The 20175-nt window shown below is 42.4% G+C and overlaps 1 protein-coding gene across 1 annotated transcript in view; it reads left to right on the forward strand.

The window, feature by feature from the left end:
- Positions 1 to 20175, forward strand: part of morn2 (MORN repeat containing 2) — a 57345-nt gene that overhangs the window by 2364 nt on the left and 34806 nt on the right. The window contains exons 2-3 of the mRNA XM_080200165.1: positions 9716 to 9754; positions 12246 to 12296. Coding sequence (XP_080056291.1) covers positions 9716 to 9754; positions 12246 to 12296 — 90 coding nt within the window. The remainder of the gene's footprint in view (positions 1 to 9715; positions 9755 to 12245; positions 12297 to 20175) is intronic.

Below are 20175 nucleotides of genomic sequence, written 5' to 3' on the forward strand. Positions count from 1 at the left end.
CTTTTTCCCAACAGAAGAAGGTGGAAGAGAGAATGTCCGAGGTCCATGGAGTGCTTAATTATGCTGGCAGCTTTTCTGAGGCAGCTGGAAGTATAGACAGTGTCAATGAGTTTGAGGCTGGTTTGAGTGATGGACTGGGCGTTGTTCATTACCCTTTGTAGTTTCTTGCAGTCTTGGAAAGAGCAGGAGTCATACCAAGCTGTAATTCAACCAGAAAGAATGCTTATACCAAAAGAAAATGCTGAAAAATCTCAGCAGGTATGGCAGCATCTGTAAGGAGAGAAAAGAGCTGATGTTTTGAGTCCAGATGATCCTTTGTCAAAGCTAAAAAGCATTGAAAGTGGGAGCTATTTATACTGCAGATTAAGGGAATGAAAGATGAGTCATTGCCACAGAAACCAGGGAAAAGATTGCTAATGGCAGTCCATAGAGAGAATAAAGAGTGTGAATGGTCAAACGCAGAGAAACTAAAATCAGAGGGTAAGCTGTGACACATGAAGATGTGGGGGTGGGGGGAGAAGAGAAATGGGTGGGAGAGAAGTAAAATTAAGGGGAAAAGGGAAGCAAAGTAAAGGGAAGGAAAGGGAGGATAAAGTAGGGGGAAAGAGTGGGCAGGGGAAAGAAAAATGAAGGTAGACTAAATAAAAGGTAGAGAACAGTAAAAAAATTAAATAAAATGAAAACAAAGAGGTCGAGGTGGGGTAGAGTTAATCATCTGACGTTGTTGAATTTGATGTTGAGACTGGAAGACTGTAAAGTGCCTAGTCTGAAGATGAGATGCTGTTTCTCCAGTTTGCGCTGAGTTTCATTGGAACATCCCAGGACAGACATGGGAGCAGGATCATGTGTTAAAATGGCAAACAATCAGGATCCTGATGGTGCGCATCCAGAAAGAACGCTTTCTATGGTGCAACTGTAAAAGTTGGTGAGAGTCGTAGTGGATATGTCAAATTTCTTTATTCTTCTGAGAAAGTAGAGGTGTTGGTGAGTTTTCTTAACAATACCATAGGTAAGGAGGGAACCAGGACAGGTTGTTGGTGATCTGATGCCTAAATACTTGAAGTTCCCAGCCATTTCTATTTCAACCCCATTGATGTAGACAGGAGCATGTCCTCCTTTACGCTTCCTGAAGTCAATGATTATCTCCTTTGTTGTGTTGACATTGAGGGAGAGATTATTGTCATCACAGCAGTTCACCAGATTCTCTATCTCTTTCCTATACTCCATCTTGTAATTGTTTGAGATCCAACCCACTACGGTGATGTCATGAGCAAACATGAAAATTGAAGATATTCCATGGAAAATGTATAAAAGCACATATCAGTTGTTAGAGTCTTTGGCATCCTCTCCCACTTCTCTATCTGGCACATTAATGACTACATCAGTGCCATTTCCTGCTCTCAAGCCAAGTGGTGAAATTACATTGACTTTTGCTTCTAATTTCCATTCCTTACTTGTCCTCACACGAACTATTTTTAACTCTTCCCATCCCAGACTTCTGTCTTTATTTCTAGGGTTAGACTCTTGATCAGTATTGACCCAGAAGGAAAGAACAGTTTGGATCAGTATTTTTATTTCCCCATTTTACTGTATTTTCCTTCTGGGTACTGTAAATCTTTTGATTCCCACTGCTACCTTGATTATACCTCCCTTCCCTGACTTCCTGAAAGTATTCTACACTATTCTCCCTATTTCTCTGTCGCCATCGCATCTGTCCTGATGATATTACCTTCCATATTGGTGATTTTAGTATGTCTTCCTTTATCCTCAATTGAGGATTCCACTCCACCATGGTTAACAGTGTAAGGGATGGTAGTGTAATTTTTGAGTCAAGCCATCTGGGGCGGAAACCATGACAGAACCGTTATTGTAACCTAAGGGGTTAAACGCTAAGACCAGCAGGTGATGAAACACATAGAAAAAGAAGAAAAAAACATGAGACTGGCAGGCGCCCGGGGTCTTCAGAAAAGAGATAGGAAAACAAACTAATTTACACCATATAAAATAAATGTGTTAGCAATTTACAGGACAATGAAAAAGAGTTAGCTGAATTGATGAGAGGTAAAACGATTTAAGCCTTAAAAGGGGTGATTGGATTAGAGTTAATGGGATGTCAACAAGGGAGGAGCTCACTCGGTAAAGGGATTAGGAAGTGGTAACCAATGAAGAAAGGAGGGCTGTCCTATTGTTATCTAGAAAAATGTATATAAACTATGATTGTGTAAAGCAAGGTGTGTGTACCCACGGGACGGCACCCTTTCTTGCAAGATCGAATAAACCGACAGTTAGCTGAACTCATCCGTGTCTTTGATTCAAGGGGGGGATCATAAAAGTGAGTATCGGACCGTTTCTCACAACAGGGCCCATTGTGCCTTTCCGATTTCCCTGCTCTTAACCTTTCACCTCGCTTCCCAAACTATAATAAGATTCTCATAGTCCTTGCCTTCCACTCTGCTATCCTTAACATTAAATGAATCATCCTTTGCCATTTCCAACGCCACTAGTGTAATGCCACCACAAAATACATCTTTCCCTCCACTTTCAACATTCCCTCTATGACACCCTCGTTCACTTTAATCACCTCAATAATCCTCACCCCCTCCCATTGCATCTTCTCAAGCAAGTGCAGGAAACAAGACCTGCCATTTTACCTCCACTCCATCTACCATTAAATACTCCTTCCAGATTAAACAGGGATTCACTTGTACCTCTTTCAACTTATAGGGTGTATTCACTATTCATAATGTGGTCTCCTCTGCGCAGGGGAGATCAAACACAAACTGGATAATCACTTTGTGGAACATCTCTGGCAGTCTGCAACCATGACTCTGCTTCTGGTTGTTTGTCATTTAAATTCTCTGCCCTTCTCCCACTGTGACCAATCTCTTCTTGGTTCTAATGAATATCAATGAAACCTAGAGGAACAGCACTGTGCCTTTCGATCAGGCACTTTACAGCTTGCCAGATTTAATATTGAGTTCTGCAATTCCGGATCATTAGCACTGGTCACATTTTTTCCAATAACAGACTGAAGTAATGATTCTGCTGTTGTCACTTACAACTCCTCTAGACTTATCTTTTGATTTACTTTTTGTCCCATTACCACTCTGTTTGGTTTGTACCATCATCCTTTGTCCTTTGATGACTCCTATCTTCCAATGTATCCCAGATATTTACATAAGAACTAGGAGCAGGAGTAGGCCATCTGGCCCCTTGAGGCTGCTCCACCATTCAATAAGATCATGGCTCTTTTCATGGACTCAGCTCCACTTACTCACCCACTCACTTTACCCTTAATTCCTTAACTGTTCAAAAATCTATCTATCTTTGCCCAAAAACATTCAGTGAGGTCGCCTCAACTGCTCACTAGACAGGGAATTCCACAGATTCACAACCCTTTGGGTGAAAAAGTTCCTCCTCAACTCAGTCCTAAATCTGCTCCCTCTTATTCTGAGGCTATGTTCCTTAGTTCTAGTTTCACCCAACAGTGGAAACAATCTCCCTGCTTCTATCTTATCTATTCTCTTTATAATTTTTACATGTTTGTATAAGGTCCCCCCGTATTCTAAATTTCAATGAGTATAATTCCACTCTATTCAGTCTCTCTCATAAACCAACACTCTCAACTCCTGAATCAACCTAGTGAATCTGCTCTGCATCTCCTTCAGTGCCAGTATATCCTTTCTCAAGTAAGGAGACCAAAACTGTACACAGTCTTCTATGTGTGGTCTCACCAGCACCTTATACTGTTGCAACATAACCTCCCTGTTTTTAAAACTCCGTCCCTCTAGCAATGAAGGACAAAATTCCCTTTGCCTTCTTAATTACCTGCTGCACCTGCAAACCAACTTTTTGCAATTCATGCACAAGGACACCCAGGTTCCTCTGCACAGCAGCATGTTGCATTTTTTACCATTTAAACGATAGTCCATTTTGCTGTTATTCCTACCAAAATGGATGACCTTGCACTTACCAACATTGTACTCCATCTGCTAGACCCTTCCCCACTTTCAGTGTCCTCTGGACACTTTGCTCTACCATTCATCTTAACGTCATCTGCGAACTTTGACACACTACACTTGGTCCCCAACTCCAAATCATCTATGTAAATGGTAAACAATTGTGGACCCAACACTGATCCCTGAGACACAGGACTAGTCACTGATCACTAACTAGAAAAGCACCTATTTATCCTCTTTGCTTTCTGTCAGTTAACCAATTCTCTATCTATGCTAATACATTACCATAACGCCATGCACCTTTATATTATGCAGCACACTTTAGTGCAGCACCTTGTTGAATGCCTTCTGGAAATCCAGATAAACCACATTTACTTTTGTTCTCTTCTCTCCACTGCTCCTTTCCTTGTCTCTATGCTTGCTTAAAAACCTATTTCTAATTTTTCCCAGTTTTGATGAAAAATCATCAACTTGAAATGTTAACTTTCAAATTTCCCTCTCCATTAATGTTACCTGACATACTGTCAGATTTTCTGTTTTTATTTCAGATTTCCAGCATATACAGTATTTTACTTTTGTATCAGTTGTCACTTTATACCTAGATAGACCATTTAAGTAACCTTTTTTTATAAATGGCTAAGTTTAAGCAACATTATAAAATTGACAAGCACAAAAAGACCATCTGGTTAAACCAGCCTGCCCATTCCTCATGGCAGGACACTTCTGACAATCCTCCAAATCACTTTAATGTTGCAGCTATGAGGGGTCAAAGAGAGGAAAATACCCACATTCGATATTTACTTATGTGGCTTGCATCATATATACCTTTTGCATGTCGGTGAAAATCACCAAAACTTTTTAACTTCCGCATAAGAGGTTTGTGTGCAAAATGAAAGCACGTGATATTGGGAGCATTATACTGGCATGGACTGATAATTGATTTGCAGACCAGAGAGTAGAAATAAATGAATGTTTTTTGGCAAGCGGCGACTCATGAGGTTTCACGGGGATCAATGTTTGGACATCAGCTATTCATGATATATATAAATGATTTGGAGGTAGGAACCAATACATTCAAGTTTTCTCTGATACAAAACTAGGGAGAATGTGAGTACTGAGGCGGATGTAAAGAGCATTTAAGATGACTTAGACAAGTTGAGTGAGTGGCTAAATATATGATGGATGCAATATAATTGTATACAATTGTGGACCCAACACTGATCCCTGAGACACAGCACTAGTCACTGATCACCAGCCAGAAAAGCACCTATTTATCCTCTTTGCTTTCTGTTAGTTAACCAATCCTCTATCCATGCTAATACATTACCGTAACGCCATGCACCGTTATGTGTGAAGTTGTCCACTTCGATAGGAAAAACAAGAAGGCAGAGCATTATTTAAATGGTGATGGTTTGGGAAATACTGATGTACAAAGGAAGCTAGATGTCCTTGTGCAGTCATTAAAAGAAAGCTTGTAGGTGCAACAAGTAGTTAGGAAGGCAGATGGAATGTTGACCTTTGTTGCAAGAGCACTTAAGTACAGGAGCAAGGCTGTCTTACTGAACTTGTACAAGGTCTAGGTGAGACCGCATCTGGAGCACTGTGTGCCATCTTCATCTCCTTACGTAAGAATGGATATACATGCCATAGTGGAAGTGTAGCAAAGGCTCACCAGACTGATTCTGGGGATGACAGGATTGTCATATGAGGAGAGATTGGGTTGATTAGGCCTGTATTCTCTAGGGTTTAGAGGAGTGAGAGGGAATCACATTGAAACATATAAAAGTCTGACAAGACTGGACAGACTGGATGTCGGGATGAGTTTCCCCTGACTGGGGTCATGGAACAAGGGATCATGTCTTAGGATATGGGGTTGGCCATTTAAGATTGGGATGAGGAGAAATTGCTTCACTCAGAGGGTAGTGAACCTGTGAAAAAGGCAGTGGAGGCCAAGTCACTGAATATATTAAAGAAGGAAATAAATTTTGAGATATTAAAGGTGTCAAGGGATGGTGGGGGAGAGTGGGAATATGGCATTGAGATGGAGATGAGCCTGATCATATTGAATGGAAGAGCAGTCTTCAGAGACTGAATGGCCAACTCCAACTCCTGTTTTCTATGTTTAATGTAATGGTGGGTGCCATGCAGACAGGGCATGGAGATTTCAGGGGAGGTTGGATGCACAAAACCAAAAAATAAAGTTAGTGTGTCAGATTCTCTGATTTTCAGTTGATGGAATTGTTACGTTCTTCCTTCTGGGAAATGGCTTGGAAAATTATACTATGATTTGGCAAAGTCAGTACAATTTATGAAAAGGAAATTGTTTTTGACAAATGATGTGTGGGTTAAGTTGATTGGCCATGCTAAATTGCCCCTTAGTGTTGTGAGGATTAGCGGGGTAAATGTGTGGAGTTTACGGGGATAGTTCCTGGGTGGAATTGTTATCGTGGCAGGCTCACTGGGCTGAATAGCCTCTTCCTTTACTGTAAGATTCTATGATCTAAATCTACTGTTTTTTCAGATTTTTTTATGAGGTGATTTGACAGGATGGATGCTAAAAGGCTGTTTTCCAAAATGGAGAATATAGTTTTAAACTAAAGGGTTGGCTGAGATGTGAAAAAATTTCTTCACGGAATTGTTTAACCCAAAGGGCTGGAGATGCTCAGTTGATGAGTATACTCATCAAGTATAGGATGAGGGCGGAATTGGCTAATGTAGACTGGGAGCGCAGACTAGTTGGTAGGACAGCTGAGGAACAGTGGAAGATTTTTAAGGAGATTTTTCTCAGTACTCAGCAAAAATATACTCCATTGGAAAAAGAAGGAATGTAAGAAAAGGGTTAACCAGCTGTGGATAACTAAGGAAATAAAGGAGAGTATCAAATTAAAAACCAATGCGTACAGAGTGGCCAAAACTAGTGGGGAACGAGAAGATTGGGAAAGCTTTAAAGAAACAAAAGAACTACTAAGAAAGTGATAAAGAAGGGAAAGATAGATTATGAAACTAAACTAGCACAAAATATAAAAACTGATAGTAAAAGTTTTTACAAATTTATAAAAAGGAAAAGAGTGGCTAAAGTAAATATTGGACCCTTAGAAGACGAGAAGGGGGATTTAATAATGGGAAACGAGGAACTGGCCGAGGCCTTAAACAAGTTTTTTGTCGGTCTTCACGGTAGAGGACACAAATAGCTTACCGATAATTGACAGTCAAGGGACTGTAGGGGGTGAGGACCTTAAAACGATTACTATTACTAAAGAGGTAGTGCTTGGTAAGCTAAAGGGACTAAAGGTAGACAAGTCCCTGGGCCCAGATGGAATGCATCCCAGGGTATTAAAAGAAGTAATAGCAGATGCGTTAGTTGTAATTTATCAAAATTTGCTGGATTCTTGAGATGCCAGCTGATTGGAAAACAACTAATGTAACGCCACTGTTTAAAAAAGGAGGTAGACAAAAGGCAGGTAACTACAGGCCAGTTAGCTTAACGTCCGTAGTTGGGAAAATGCTGGAATCCATCACTAAAGAAGAAATAGCAGGACACCTGGAAAAGGATGGTTCAATTAAGCAGACGCAGCATGGATTCATGAAGGGAAAGTCATGTTTGACGAATTTACTGGATTTTTATGAAGATGTAACAAGTGCGGTTGACAGAGGTGAACCAGTGGATGTGGTGTTTTTAGATTTCCAGAAGGCGTTCGATAAGGTGCCTCTCAAAAGGTTGCTGCATAAGATTAAGGTACACGGAGTTGGGAGTAAAGTGTTAGCGTGAATTGAGGATTGGCTATCTAATAGGAAGCACAGAGTTGGAATAAATGGGTGCTTTTCCAGTTGGCAGTTGGTGACTAGTGGCGTGCCACAGGGGACCGGTGCTGGGGCCTCAACTGTTTACCATATACATAGATGATCTAGAGGAGGGGACCAAGTGTAGGGTAAAAAAGTTTGTGGATGACACAAAGATGAGTGGGAAAGCAAATTGCAAGGAGGACACGGAAAGTCTGCAGAGAGATTTGGATAGGCTAAGTGAGTAGGCAAGGATCTCGCAGATGAAGTATAACGTTGGCAAGTGTGAGGTTACCCACTTTGGAAGGAATAATAGTAAAATGGACTATAAATGGTTAAAAATTACAACATGCAGTGGGTGCAGTGGGACCTGAGGGTCCTTATGCATGAATCGCAAAAACTCAGTTTGCAGGTGCAGCAGGTATTCAAGAAGACAAATGGAATATTGGCCTTTATCGTGAGGGGGATAGAATATAAGAGCAGGAAGGTTTTGCTGCAATTGTACAAGGTAGTGGTGAGGCTGCAACTAGAGTACTGTGTGCAATTTTAGTCCCCTTATTTGCAAAAGGATATATTGGCCTTGGAGGGAGTACAGAAAAGGTTCACCAGGTTGATTCTGGAGATGAGGGGGTCAGCTTATGAGGAGAGATTGAGTAGATTGGGCCTGTACTCGTTGGAGTTTAGAAGGCTGAGGGGAGATCTTATAGAGACATATAAGATAATGAAGACGCTAGACAGGGTAGAAGCAGAGATTATTTCCACTTAAAGGAAACAAGAACTAGAGGGCACAGCCTCAAAATAAGGGGGAGTCAATTTAGAATAGAGTTGAGGAGGAACTTCTTCTCTCAGAGGGTACTGAATCTTTAGAATTCTTTGCCCATTGAAGCAGTGGAGGCTCCCTCGTTAAATCTGTTTAAGTCACAGTTAGATAGATTTCTGACCAATAAGGGAATTAAGAGTTATGGGGAGCAGGTGGGTAAGTGGAACTGAACAACTATCAGATCAACCATGATCTTATTGAATGGCGGGGGAGGCTCGAGAGGCTAGATGGCCTACATTTCTTATGTTCTCAAGACTGAAATAAATTTTTGGGCATGCAGGGAGTCACAGAATATGTATTTAGGGAAGGAAAATGGAATTGATGTTCAGGTGTGATCTTATTGAACAGTGGTGCAGACTCAGTGAACTGCATGGTTACTGCTGCTACTAAGTTCTTAAGTAACATGAACTGTAATGAATGATTGAGAACAATTATATTGTTAAAGATCCAAATATATTGTAAATAGCTTTCATTAGGCCTGTGGTTTTGACTGGATAAAATCAATTGTTTTATACTTCTTGGGGCAACTTTATGAAGGCGACAGGGGTCTTGGCTGCTAATGAGACTTGCATTGCCTCCTTTCACAATTAAGAGGCTGACGGTTCTTTTGCTCAGAAGCACCTCCCAAGAGGCTGTTGCTGGAATTCCCCCATCAAATGTCCAGGATTATGGAGTGACCCAGACCACCCAGAAGGAAAAAGCAGTAAAATGGGGAAATATGAATGTTGGTCAAAACTGGACATGTGTACTTTAAAATGGAACTCCAGTAAAATGGAAATAAGAATACTAGAATCAAAAGTTATGAAGGTCAGGCAGGAAAGTGGAGGTAAGACTACAGTCAGGTCAGTCATGAGCTTATTGAAAGGTGCAGCAGGCTCTATGGGCTAAATGGCTCACTCCTGTTCCTAGTTCTTATCTTAATTATCCATCCATTACAGTGGGGCAGCTAGACCATCCTCGGGCTTTCTGTCATGGACTTAATGGAGTGGAGACAGGAAGGTGGCAGAGTACCTACCTGCCACTATCCTACGTGATTAAATGCTTTCCCCACCACCAATCCTACCAAAGGACAAAACATAAAATCCAGCCCCTTGTGCAAAGGTATTGGTGTCTGTATTCCCAGTTGTCACTAACTTCCATGCTTGCTATCTTATAGTGAAACCAAGAAAGAAAACGCAATCCATGGAAAAAACAGGTAAGTCTTCTTCACAACCTCTTGCTGTCATTTGAAATTTATTTAAATACCTTTCTTTATAAAAGTGGAGAATTATTTGTTATTCATCCCGACTCAGAAAACGTGAGCATTTCAGGCTAGTTAAATTAATTAGATGAACTGTTATTTATTTAACTGTTATTAATCTTTTTAAATTTTCACAGAATTTAAAGTACTTAGATACGAGGGGCAGTATTTTATGTTCCCCTGCTGGCAGGTTTGTAGCTGGAGGTTCTTGCCCTCCCAGATCTCGCCACAGTTTTACGGTGGGATGGGTCTGACTGAGGCCCCACTCCCACCTCCTTCCCCTGTGCTCTTGCCCCAATTGAGACCTTTTAATAAATCACTTAATGGCCATTATCCACCCAGCCTCAATTTTAAGGCTGAAGGGAAGAGTTCAAGGGCAACTAGGGAGCCCGAAAAGTGACCCTACTCAGGTCTCAGATGGGATGGGTGGCGGTGTGGCCACCTTTTAATATTGGATGCCTGCAACCCCACCCATAAAGGTCTGGCCATTGCAAATGCTTCCTCCCCCCTGACTCCTACCCGCCCCTGCTCACCCCACCAGGCCTCACTCCTCTTGCCACCTTGGGACCCTCAAATTTACCTGGTCCTAGACTTCAAGGACCTAGACTCTGGGGATTGCTTGCAGTCCCAGTTCTGGGAACTGCAGCTTCTGGTGAGCTGGAACTAGACCTGCTGGCCAATCAGATTGGCCAACTGCTCTCCAAGGTGGGATTTCCTCCTGGGTAAGGGGTGAAAGCTCCACCTCTAGATGTTTGCAGCACAAAATGGGGCGATGGTGGCAATCCACAAGTCCGCGCTCAAGGGTCATAGGTTCAAATCTCATCCTGGCAGTTGATGGGATATAAATTCGGTTAATAAATCTGAAATCTTGGTACCATAATGTTAGTCATGACAACTGTTATCAATCATTGTAAAACTCTGGTTCTCTAATATCCTTTAGGGAAGGAAATCTGCCATCCTCAACCTGCCTGGCCTACATGAGGTAGTTGACTCTTAACTCCCCTTTAAAATGGTCTAGAGAGCTACTGGATTCAAGGGCAATTAAGAAGGATAACAAATGTTGGCCTTGTCAGTAACACCCAAATTCCATGAAAGATTTTTAAAAATTGCCAGTCTTACATACCTGTCAGGCTATATGGATGACGAGAAACTAAAATAGAATAATTCACATGGGCCCATCTGAGCTGAGTTTATGAGAGTCAGGGGAGTTTAGTGAAAGCTTATATTTAATATTTGATCTCAATAGCCACGCTTGTGCAAAAAGTAGACAAGTATTCCATTCTTCTATATTGTTATTTACAGTTTGTTCAGTACAAAAATATAAATTTAGATGAAGATGTTTAACTACTTTGTAACTATGATTCAACTTTCTGCAGTTGAACATCAGGAAAAGCAATCTTCTTAGAATACTGCTAAAAGCTTCCTGCCTTTACCGAGCTCTTAATGCCATTCCTTTTGCCATTTGCTCACTTCGGTTGAAGCAGATGGTGCTCAATTTTGCTGCTTTGCTTGACATACGTTAAATTGTTGGAGAAACACGTTGGTTTGTTCTGGCCTTATTCATTCCTATGATTCAAAATCAAACGTCAAAACCTTTGTCACTTCTTCTTTCATAATATTGTCAGTCTTTACCCTGACTTCAACCACATCATACTTTCATTACCTCATCTTTATTTCTGGAGCACCCTCATTAGCTGCTTCCCAAGCTTTTCCATGTTCAAATTTCTGTCTGGTCCAAAACCTCACCACTCACATTCTGTCTTACGCCAAGCCCCACTAATCCATCACTTTTACCCTTACCAACTTGCAATGGCTATTCTTTCTCTCAATGATCCAAATTCTTGTCTTTATTTCTAAATCCCTCAAAAGCTTCAATCCCATTTTACCACTTCTACTTTGTAAAAACAAATAATAACTTCAAGTTGGTACTTCTCTCTGCCAGCAAATTCGCAAGATTGAGCCATTTCACTCCAAGGTGCAATATAACTAGTGTCAGTACGAATGGTACAAACCCATGACTCCATTGCACCAGCACTACATAAGGTTAAAACATTCTTGTTTTTGGCTGTTACTCCAAACAAAAGAGTTGTTAAATTTAGCCAGTGAGCAAATGAGGTTTATGCAGACTATGAAAGTCACAAGTTCAAAGCCTGGTAAACATGTTTATAAAGAACAGATTTACAGTATTTTTTACACACAATGTACAGAGGAAATATTCTTCCCCTCATCCACACCAACCCAAATTATTTATATGGAAAATGCAGATTTTTGATGTGCAAGACATATGGGTTTAAAGAGTGATATCAGTGCAAAACATGGATGGTTGATTGACAAAATGCAGTCTTATCTTTAATTAATGTAATATCAAAATCTGAATAAGATGCTAACTTCTACGGCTAGGCAAGTACAAATTATAACCAATCACAATTTTCCTTATCTTTCTTAGTTCCTGATGTTTTAACTGTTCACGTCATCTTTCCCAATGAAGAAAGATATGGTAAGTCAATAATGTGTGCTCAAATGTAGTTGACATCAGTAACGCACAATTCCATGCTGTGCAAAAATGTTCTTCCACCAGATTGTTTTTTTTCCTGATTCCCTTCCCCAGTTGTCAGTGTGTCTTTTGCACCTGCTGAAATCAGTATACTTGTTTTTGTCACATGCCTTTTGCTACAATGTGACTTTACAACAAACAGGGATTACAAAGGTTCTCCTAAATTTCTGCACAGATTATACTCAATGATGTTCTAATATAATTTTAAATTAGAGCTATATTGGGTTCAAAATACTTAGCAGAGGATCTTACTTCACAGCAATTGAAATTTACACATTTTTAAAAGTGATACGGTTGCACTTGATGTGCTTGGTGCTAAAAATGAATCATTTCAGCAGGAGGTTAAACTCTAGATGTTCATCATATTCATCCAATTTACTTTGCAGCCTGTGAATTCAGTAGTTTATTTAAGATCTGCTCTACTCCTGGTTTAGAAAAAAGGTATATGGTACAAAATGGGTAACAGTATGACTGGCAGTTTATTTCACCAGCTAGCTAGGAAAGATAACATGACTGACAATTGTGATTATAAGTGAGTTATGTAGTTCCCCTTCCTAAATTGATGAAGCTGAAAGATCAGTATTATCCATTATATACCCTGTACATACATGCATGAGGATAATTATAAAATAAATGTAATTGATTTAAGCACCAGCACTCCCACTATCACATGAGCTGCCTTTCATTTATTTCTATAGTTGATTGATCATTTTCTATGAAGAGATTAAGTATAGAAAACATGAGGTTGTATTCATGTTAGTGTGAAAATTGAATCGCTGATTGATCACAGACTTATTTTTAAAAACTGTACAAAATAAATATTTTGCCTGGAATAGGAGTCATTTTAAATCTTCAGTTTAACTCAGCTGCTGGTGTTAGAGCACAACAATCTCAATTCAGCACAATGGTGGTTATTCATGTCAGAGTACACAGTTCTTTTCAAGATCTACTCAACTGGAGAGAAATGCTGAACATTGGAAGGCATCAATGAAAAGAAAAATGACAGAGGATCAGGATCAGCAGCAAGGTGCGAAAAGTTTTGCCAGTAATGATGGATGGAGGAGTCCAGTTCAAACATTGGTGAGACTTGATGTTGCAGGCCCATTGTGGGGTGGCTTCCAAGGAGCTAGGGGCTTTCTCTGTAGAACTTTAATCAATCCCTGCAGGCCCTTATAACAATCATACCAAATATAGATGCTAACATTTCTGCCACCTTAAACAGGATGACAGATACATTAGCAATGGTCTTACACTGATCAGCTCTAAGCTGTTTTACCCTAGAGACAGGAGTGGATTCTTAGGGATAGGATGTATGAGCACTTAGAGCAATGCGATCTTGTTAGGGATATGCAGCATGGCTTTGTAAAGGGGAAGTCTTGCCTTACGAATCTGGTAGAATTTTTTGAGGAGGTTACAAAAACAGTCGACGAAGGACGGGCTGTTGATGTCGTCTATATGGATTTCAGTAAGGCGTTTGATAAAGTCTCTCATGGTAGGTTGGTTGAAAAGGTTAAGGCTCATGGAATACAAGGCCAGGTATCTAGATGGGTTGAGAACTGGCTTGGTAAGAGGAGACAGAGTAGTAGTGGAAGGGTCCTTTTCTAGCTGGAGGTCTGTCACTAGAGGTGTGCCGCAGGGCTCAGTACTTCGACCTCTTCTTTTTGTAGTATATATAAATGACTTGGAAGAGGGAGTAAGTGGTGTGATCAGCAAATTTGCAGATGACACTAAGATGGCTGGATTGGCGGGCAGTGAGGAGCATTGTCTGGCAATACAACGGGATAATGATAGGCTGGTATATTGGGCAGATATATGGCAAACGGAGTTTAATCCTGATAAGTGTGAGGTGATGCATTTTGGCCGAAATAATGTAGGGGGGAGTTATATGATAAAGGGTAGACCTATAAAGAGTATAGGAAGGCAGCGGGACCTGGGGATGCAAGTGCACAAGTCTTTGAAGGTGGCAGTACAAGTGGAGAAGGCTGTGAAGAAAGCCTATGGTATGTTAGCCTTTATAGGAAGGGGTATAGAGTATAAGAGCTGGAGTCTAATGTTGCAGTTGTATAGAACGTTGGTTAGGCCGCATTAAGAACATAAGAACATAAGAAATAGGAGCAGGAGTAGGCCATCTAGCCCTTCGAGCCTGTCCCGCCATTCAATAAGATCATGGCTGATCTGAAGTAGATCAGTTCCACTTTCCCGCTTTCTCCTCATAACCCTTAATTCCCTTGTCTGTCAAAAACCCATCTACCCGTGACTTAAATATATTTAGCGAGGTAGCCTCCACCACTTCAATGGGCAGAGAATTCCAGAGATTCACCACCCTTTGAGTGAAGAAGCTCCTCCTCCACTCCGTTCTAAACTGCCTCCCTCTTATCTTGAGGCTGTGCCCTCTAGACCTGCTATCCTTTCTAAGCGGGAAGAATCTCTCTACCTCTACCCTATCCATCCCTTTCATTATCTTATACGTCTCTATAAGATCCCCCCTCATCCTTCTAAACTCCAACGAGTACAGACCCAGTCTATTTAGTATGTCTTCTTAGTCCAACCCCCTCATCTCCGGTATCAGCGTATGGAGCATTTGGAGTACTGCGTCCAGTTCAGGTCGCCTTACTACCGGAAAGACGTGGAGACCCTGGAGAGAGTGCAGAGGAGATTTACCAGGATGCTGCCTGGTGTGGAAGGACTGGGTTATGAGGAAAGATTGAGCAAATTGGGGCTGTTTTCCCTTGAAAGACGGCAACTGAGGGAAGATCTAATAGAGGTATATAAGATTATGAAGGGTATAGATAGAGTAAACAGTCATAAGCTTTTTCCTACGTTAGAAACGCACAGTACGAGGGGCCACGGGCTTAGGGTGAGGGGGGCGAGGTATAACACGGATGTTAGAGGGAGGTTTTGCACACAGAGGGTAGTGGGGGTATGGAATGCTCTGCCAAGCAAGGTGGTGGAGGCAGGCACGCTGGAGTTGCTTAAGAATTGCTTAGATGGGCACATGAGTGGGTTGGAGATGGAGGGATATGGGAGATTGTTTTAAGTAAGGTTCATTAGCCTTGGGATGTCCCTGGTAATGTATAAGGATGTGGAATGATACTAATGTTTTTCTCTTTTAATTCACAGGTTTTAAGTCAGTCTGCCTTGTTATCCAACGAGGGGCATACACGCGATGGGTCGTACAAGGGCTGCTCTTGGATGTTTGAGAATAGCCTAGTACTTCATGTCGTTTGTGTACACTTAAACTGGACCAGGTGCTGGGCAACACGACAGCTCAGTGAATATCACTGTTTGCTGTGCAGACACATGGATTTGGGCCAGTGTCTGCGGGAGTTTGCGCATTCTCCCCGTGCTTGCGTGGGTTTTCTCCGGGTGCTCCGGTTTCCTCCCACACCCCAAAGATGTGCTATTAGGCTGATTGGAGGTAATAAATTGTTCCTAAATTAGTTTTCCCTCAATGTGGAATGCCATAAGCATAGATAAGCGTCATGGGTGGAGGGGGGACTGGTAATGTTAAGATGGTGGTGCAGGCTCGTTGGGCCGAAGGGCCAGTGGGGAAGGAATTGAAGCATTGTGGATATGTTTTGATAGAACCAGAACCTGCGCAGATGGCAAGGCAGCATCATGTTTTAGTGATCCGTCCCTGGAGATAATCTGTAGGCTGTATGGACCCATAGGAATATTCCCAGGCTGTTTTTGTTCTTTGTTCTTTGAGTGTCATGCTATCAGCAGCAGGTAAGATTAAGGAGAATCCCAAGGCCTTCTACAAATACGTAAAAAGTAAAAGGAGGGGAATGATCATGAAAAAGAACATGAAAGTGGGAACTTTACTCAAAGCACTGCTATCTCTTAGTACACCCACCATCCCTTCAAGCAGTATCTGCCAAGATACCTTCTCTCCCAATAGCGCAATTTTTCCCTGCAGAGGTGCAGGTGGGACAGACTTTGGCGAGGTATCAAGATCCAATGGCTGTCAGCCATTAGCATACAAAAGTTAGACCAATCTCAGAGCAGTCTGTCATGGCTTTTGCTTCAGCCATTGGGTTGCACCAAAGAACAAAGAACAAAAAAAATTACAGCACAGGGACAGGTCCTTCAGCCCTCCATGCCTGCACTGACCATGCAGCCCAACTGAACTAAAATTCCCTACACTTTAGTGGACCATATCCCTCTATTCCTATCCTATTCACATATTTGACCAGACGCCCCTTAAAACTCACTATCATATCTGCTTTCATTACCTTCCCTCGTAGTGAATTCCAGGCACCCAGCACCCTCTGTGTAAAAAAAAACTTGCCTTGTACATCTCCCTTTATCCTTGCCCCTCACACCTTAAACTTATGCCCTCAAGAAATAGACTGCTCCATCCTGGGAAAAACTTATGACTATCCATGCTGTCCATGCGCCTGATAATCTTGTAGACTTCTATCAGGTCACCCCTCAACCTCCGTTGTTCCAGTGAGAACAAACCAAGTTTCTCCAACCTCTCATCTTGGCTAATGCCCTCCATACCAGGCAACATCCTGGTGAATCTTTTCTGTCCTCTCGCCAAAGCCTCCACATCATTTTGGTAATGTGGCGACCAGAATTGAACACTATATTCCAAGTCCAGCCTAACAAAGCTGCAACATGACTTGCCAATTTTTAAACTCAATGTCCCGTTCAATGAAGGCAAGCATGCCATATGCTTTCTTGACTACCTTCTCCATCTGCATTGCCACTTTCAATGACCTGTGTACCTGTACACCCAGATCCCTCTGCCTGTCAATACTCTTAAAGGTTCTGCCATTTACTGTATATTGCCTATCTTTATTAAACCTTCCAAAATGCATTCCCTCACATTTGTCCATTTAGAATGCTAGAGAGAGTAAAGGAAAAGCTCTGTAGTTTACTAAGTATGTACTGAAGTGTGTTTATGAAAATATTTTGTTTGTATCTCTTAACTAAATTAAAGTTTCTATAGTTGATTATGAATTGAAACTTGTGCCTTTTTTCACCATATTTTGGTTATTCCAGTTCAGATATAATGAACTCTGAATCTTGATAAGTTGCAGACTGAAATACATTTAGGATGTTTTCATGTCACGCAGGATAGCAGAAAACGCTTAGTTACTATGAAATTGCATTCAGGCTGAACCATTGTTCAATATTTATTTACAAATAAAATTATGGCTGGATCTTAACTTGCAGATCCACTCAGTGGGGAAGGAATTGAAGCATTGTGGATATGTTTTGATAGAACCAGAACCTGCGCAGATGGCAAGGCAGCATCATGTTTTAGTGATTTGTCCCTGGAGATAATCTGTAGGCTGTATGGACCCATAGGAATATTCTGACAGGGTAAAGAAGGCCATCTCGGAAAAACAAGGAAGAATGACTGCAAGTGGCAGAGAAGGTTAGTGGCAGAGAAGGTTAGTGGCAGAGAAGGTTAGTGGCAGAGAAGGTTAGTGGCAGAGAAGGTTAGTGGCAGAGAAGGTTAGTGGCAGAGAAGGTTAGTGGCAGAGAAGGTTAGTGGCAGAGAAGGTTAGTGGCAGAGAAGGTTAGTGGCAGAGAAGGTTAGTGGCAGAGAAGGTTAGTGGCAGAGAAGGTTAGTGGCAGAGAAGGTTAGTGGCAGAGAAGGTTAGTGGCAGAGAAGGTTAGTGGCAGAGAAGGTTAGTGGCAGAGAAGGTTAGTGGCAGAGAAGGTTAGTGGCAGAGAAGGTTAGTGGCAGAGAAGGTTAGTGGCAGAGAAGGTTAGTGGCAGAGAAGGTTAGTGGCAGAGAAGGTTAGTGGCAGAGAAGGTTAGTGGCAGAGAAGGTTAGTGGCAGAGAAGGTTAGTGGCAGAGAAGGTTAGTGGCAGAGAAGGTTAGTGGCAGAGAAGGTTAGTGGCAGAGAAGGTTAGTGGCAGAGAAGGTTAGTGGCAGAGAAGGTTAGTGGCAGAGAAGGTTAGTGGCAGAGAAGGTTAGTGGCAGAGAAGGTTAGTGGCAGAGAAGGTTAGTGGCAGAGAAGGTTAGTGGCAGAGAAGGTTAGTGGCAGAGAAGGTTAGTGGCAGAGAAGGTTAGTGGCAGAGAAGGTTAGTGGCAGAGAAGGTTAGTGGCAGAGAAGGTTAGTGGCAGAGAAGGTTAGTGGCAGAGAAGGTTAGTGGCAGAGAAGGTTAGTGGCAGAGAAGGTTAGTGGCAGAGAAGGTTAGTGGCAGAGAAGGTTAGTGGCAGAGAAGGTTAGTGGCAGAGAAGGTTAGTGGCAGAGAAGGTTAGTGGCAGAGAAGGTTAGTGGCAGAGAAGGTTAGTGGCAGAGAAGGTTAGTGGCAGAGAAGGTTAGTGGCAGAGAAGGTTAGTGGCAGAGAAGGTTAGTGGCAGAGAAGGTTAGTGGCAGAGAAGGTTAGTGGCAGAGAAGGTTAGTGGCAGAGAAGGTTAGTGGCAGAGAAGGTTAGTGGCAGAGAAGGTTAGTGGCAGAGAAGGTTAGTGGCAGAGAAGGTTAGTGGCAGAGAAGGTTAGTGGCAGAGAAGGTTAGTGGCAGAGAAGGTTAGTGGCAGAGAAGGTTAGTGGCAGAGAAGGTTAGTGGCAGAGAAGGTTAGTGGCAGAGAAGGTTAGTGGCAGAGAAGGTTAGTGGCAGAGAAGGTTAGTGGCAGAGAAGGTTAGTGGCAGAGAAGGTTAGTGGCAGAGAAGGTTAGTGGCAGAGAAGGTTAGTGGCAGAGAAGGTTAGTGGCAGAGAAGGTTAGTGGCAGAGAAGGTTAGTGGCAGAGAAGGTTAGTGGCAGAGAAGGTTAGTGGCAGAGAAGGTTAGTGGCAGAGAAGGTTAGTGGCAGAGAAGGTTAGTGGCAGAGAAGGTTAGTGGCAGAGAAGGTTAGTGGCAGAGAAGGTTAGTGGCAGAGAAGGTTAGTGGCAGAGAAGGTTAGTGGCAGAGAAGGTTAGTGGCAGAGAAGGTTAGTGGCAGAGAAGGTTAGTGGCAGAGAAGGTTAGTGGCAGAGAAGGTTAGTGGCAGAGAAGGTTAGTGGCAGAGAAGGTTAGTGGCAGAGAAGGTTAGTGGCAGAGAAGGTTAGTGGCAGAGAAGGTTAGTGGCAGAGAAGGTTAGTGGCAGAGAAGGTTAGTGGCAGAGAAGGTTAGTGGCAGAGAAGGTTAGTGGCAGAGAAGGTTAGTGGCAGAGAAGGTTAGTGGCAGAGAAGGTTAGTGGCAGAGAAGGTTAGTGGCAGAGAAGGTTAGTGGCAGAGAAGGTTAGTGGCAGAGAAGGTTAGTGGCAGAGAAGGTTAGTGGCAGAGAAGGTTAGTGGCAGAGAAGGTTAGTGGCAGAGAAGGTTAGTGGCAGAGAAGGTTAGTGGCAGAGAAGGTTAGTGGCAGAGAAGGTTAGTGGCAGAGAAGGTTAGTGGCAGAGAAGGTTAGTGGCAGAGAAGGTTAGTGGCAGAGAAGGTTAGTGGCAGAGAAGGTTAGTGGCAGAGAAGGTTAGTGGCAGAGAAGGTTAGTGGCAGAGAAGGTTAGTGGCAGAGAAGGTTAGTGGCAGAGAAGGTTAGTGGCAGAGAAGGTTAGTGGCAGAGAAGGTTAGTGGCAGAGAAGGTTAGTGGCAGAGAAGGTTAGTGGCAGAGAAGGTTAGTGGCAGAGAAGGTTAGTGGCAGAGAAGGTTAGTGGCAGAGAAGGTTAGTGGCAGAGAAGGTTAGTGGCAGAGAAGGTTAGTGGCAGAGAAGGTTAGTGGCAGAGAAGGTTAGTGGCAGAGAAGGTTAGTGGCAGAGAAGGTTAGTGGCAGAGAAGGTTAGTGGCAGAGAAGGTTAGTGGCAGAGAAGGTTAGTGGCAGAGAAGGTTAGTGGCAGAGAAGGTTAGTGGCAGAGAAGGTTAGTGGCAGAGAAGGTTAGTGGCAGAGAAGG

This window comes from Carcharhinus amblyrhynchos, chromosome 12 (genome assembly GCF_965287045.1).
Source record: "Carcharhinus amblyrhynchos chromosome 12, sCarAmb.v2.hapA, whole genome shotgun sequence".
Classification (NCBI taxonomy): domain Eukaryota; kingdom Metazoa; phylum Chordata; class Chondrichthyes; order Carcharhiniformes; family Carcharhinidae; genus Carcharhinus; species Carcharhinus amblyrhynchos.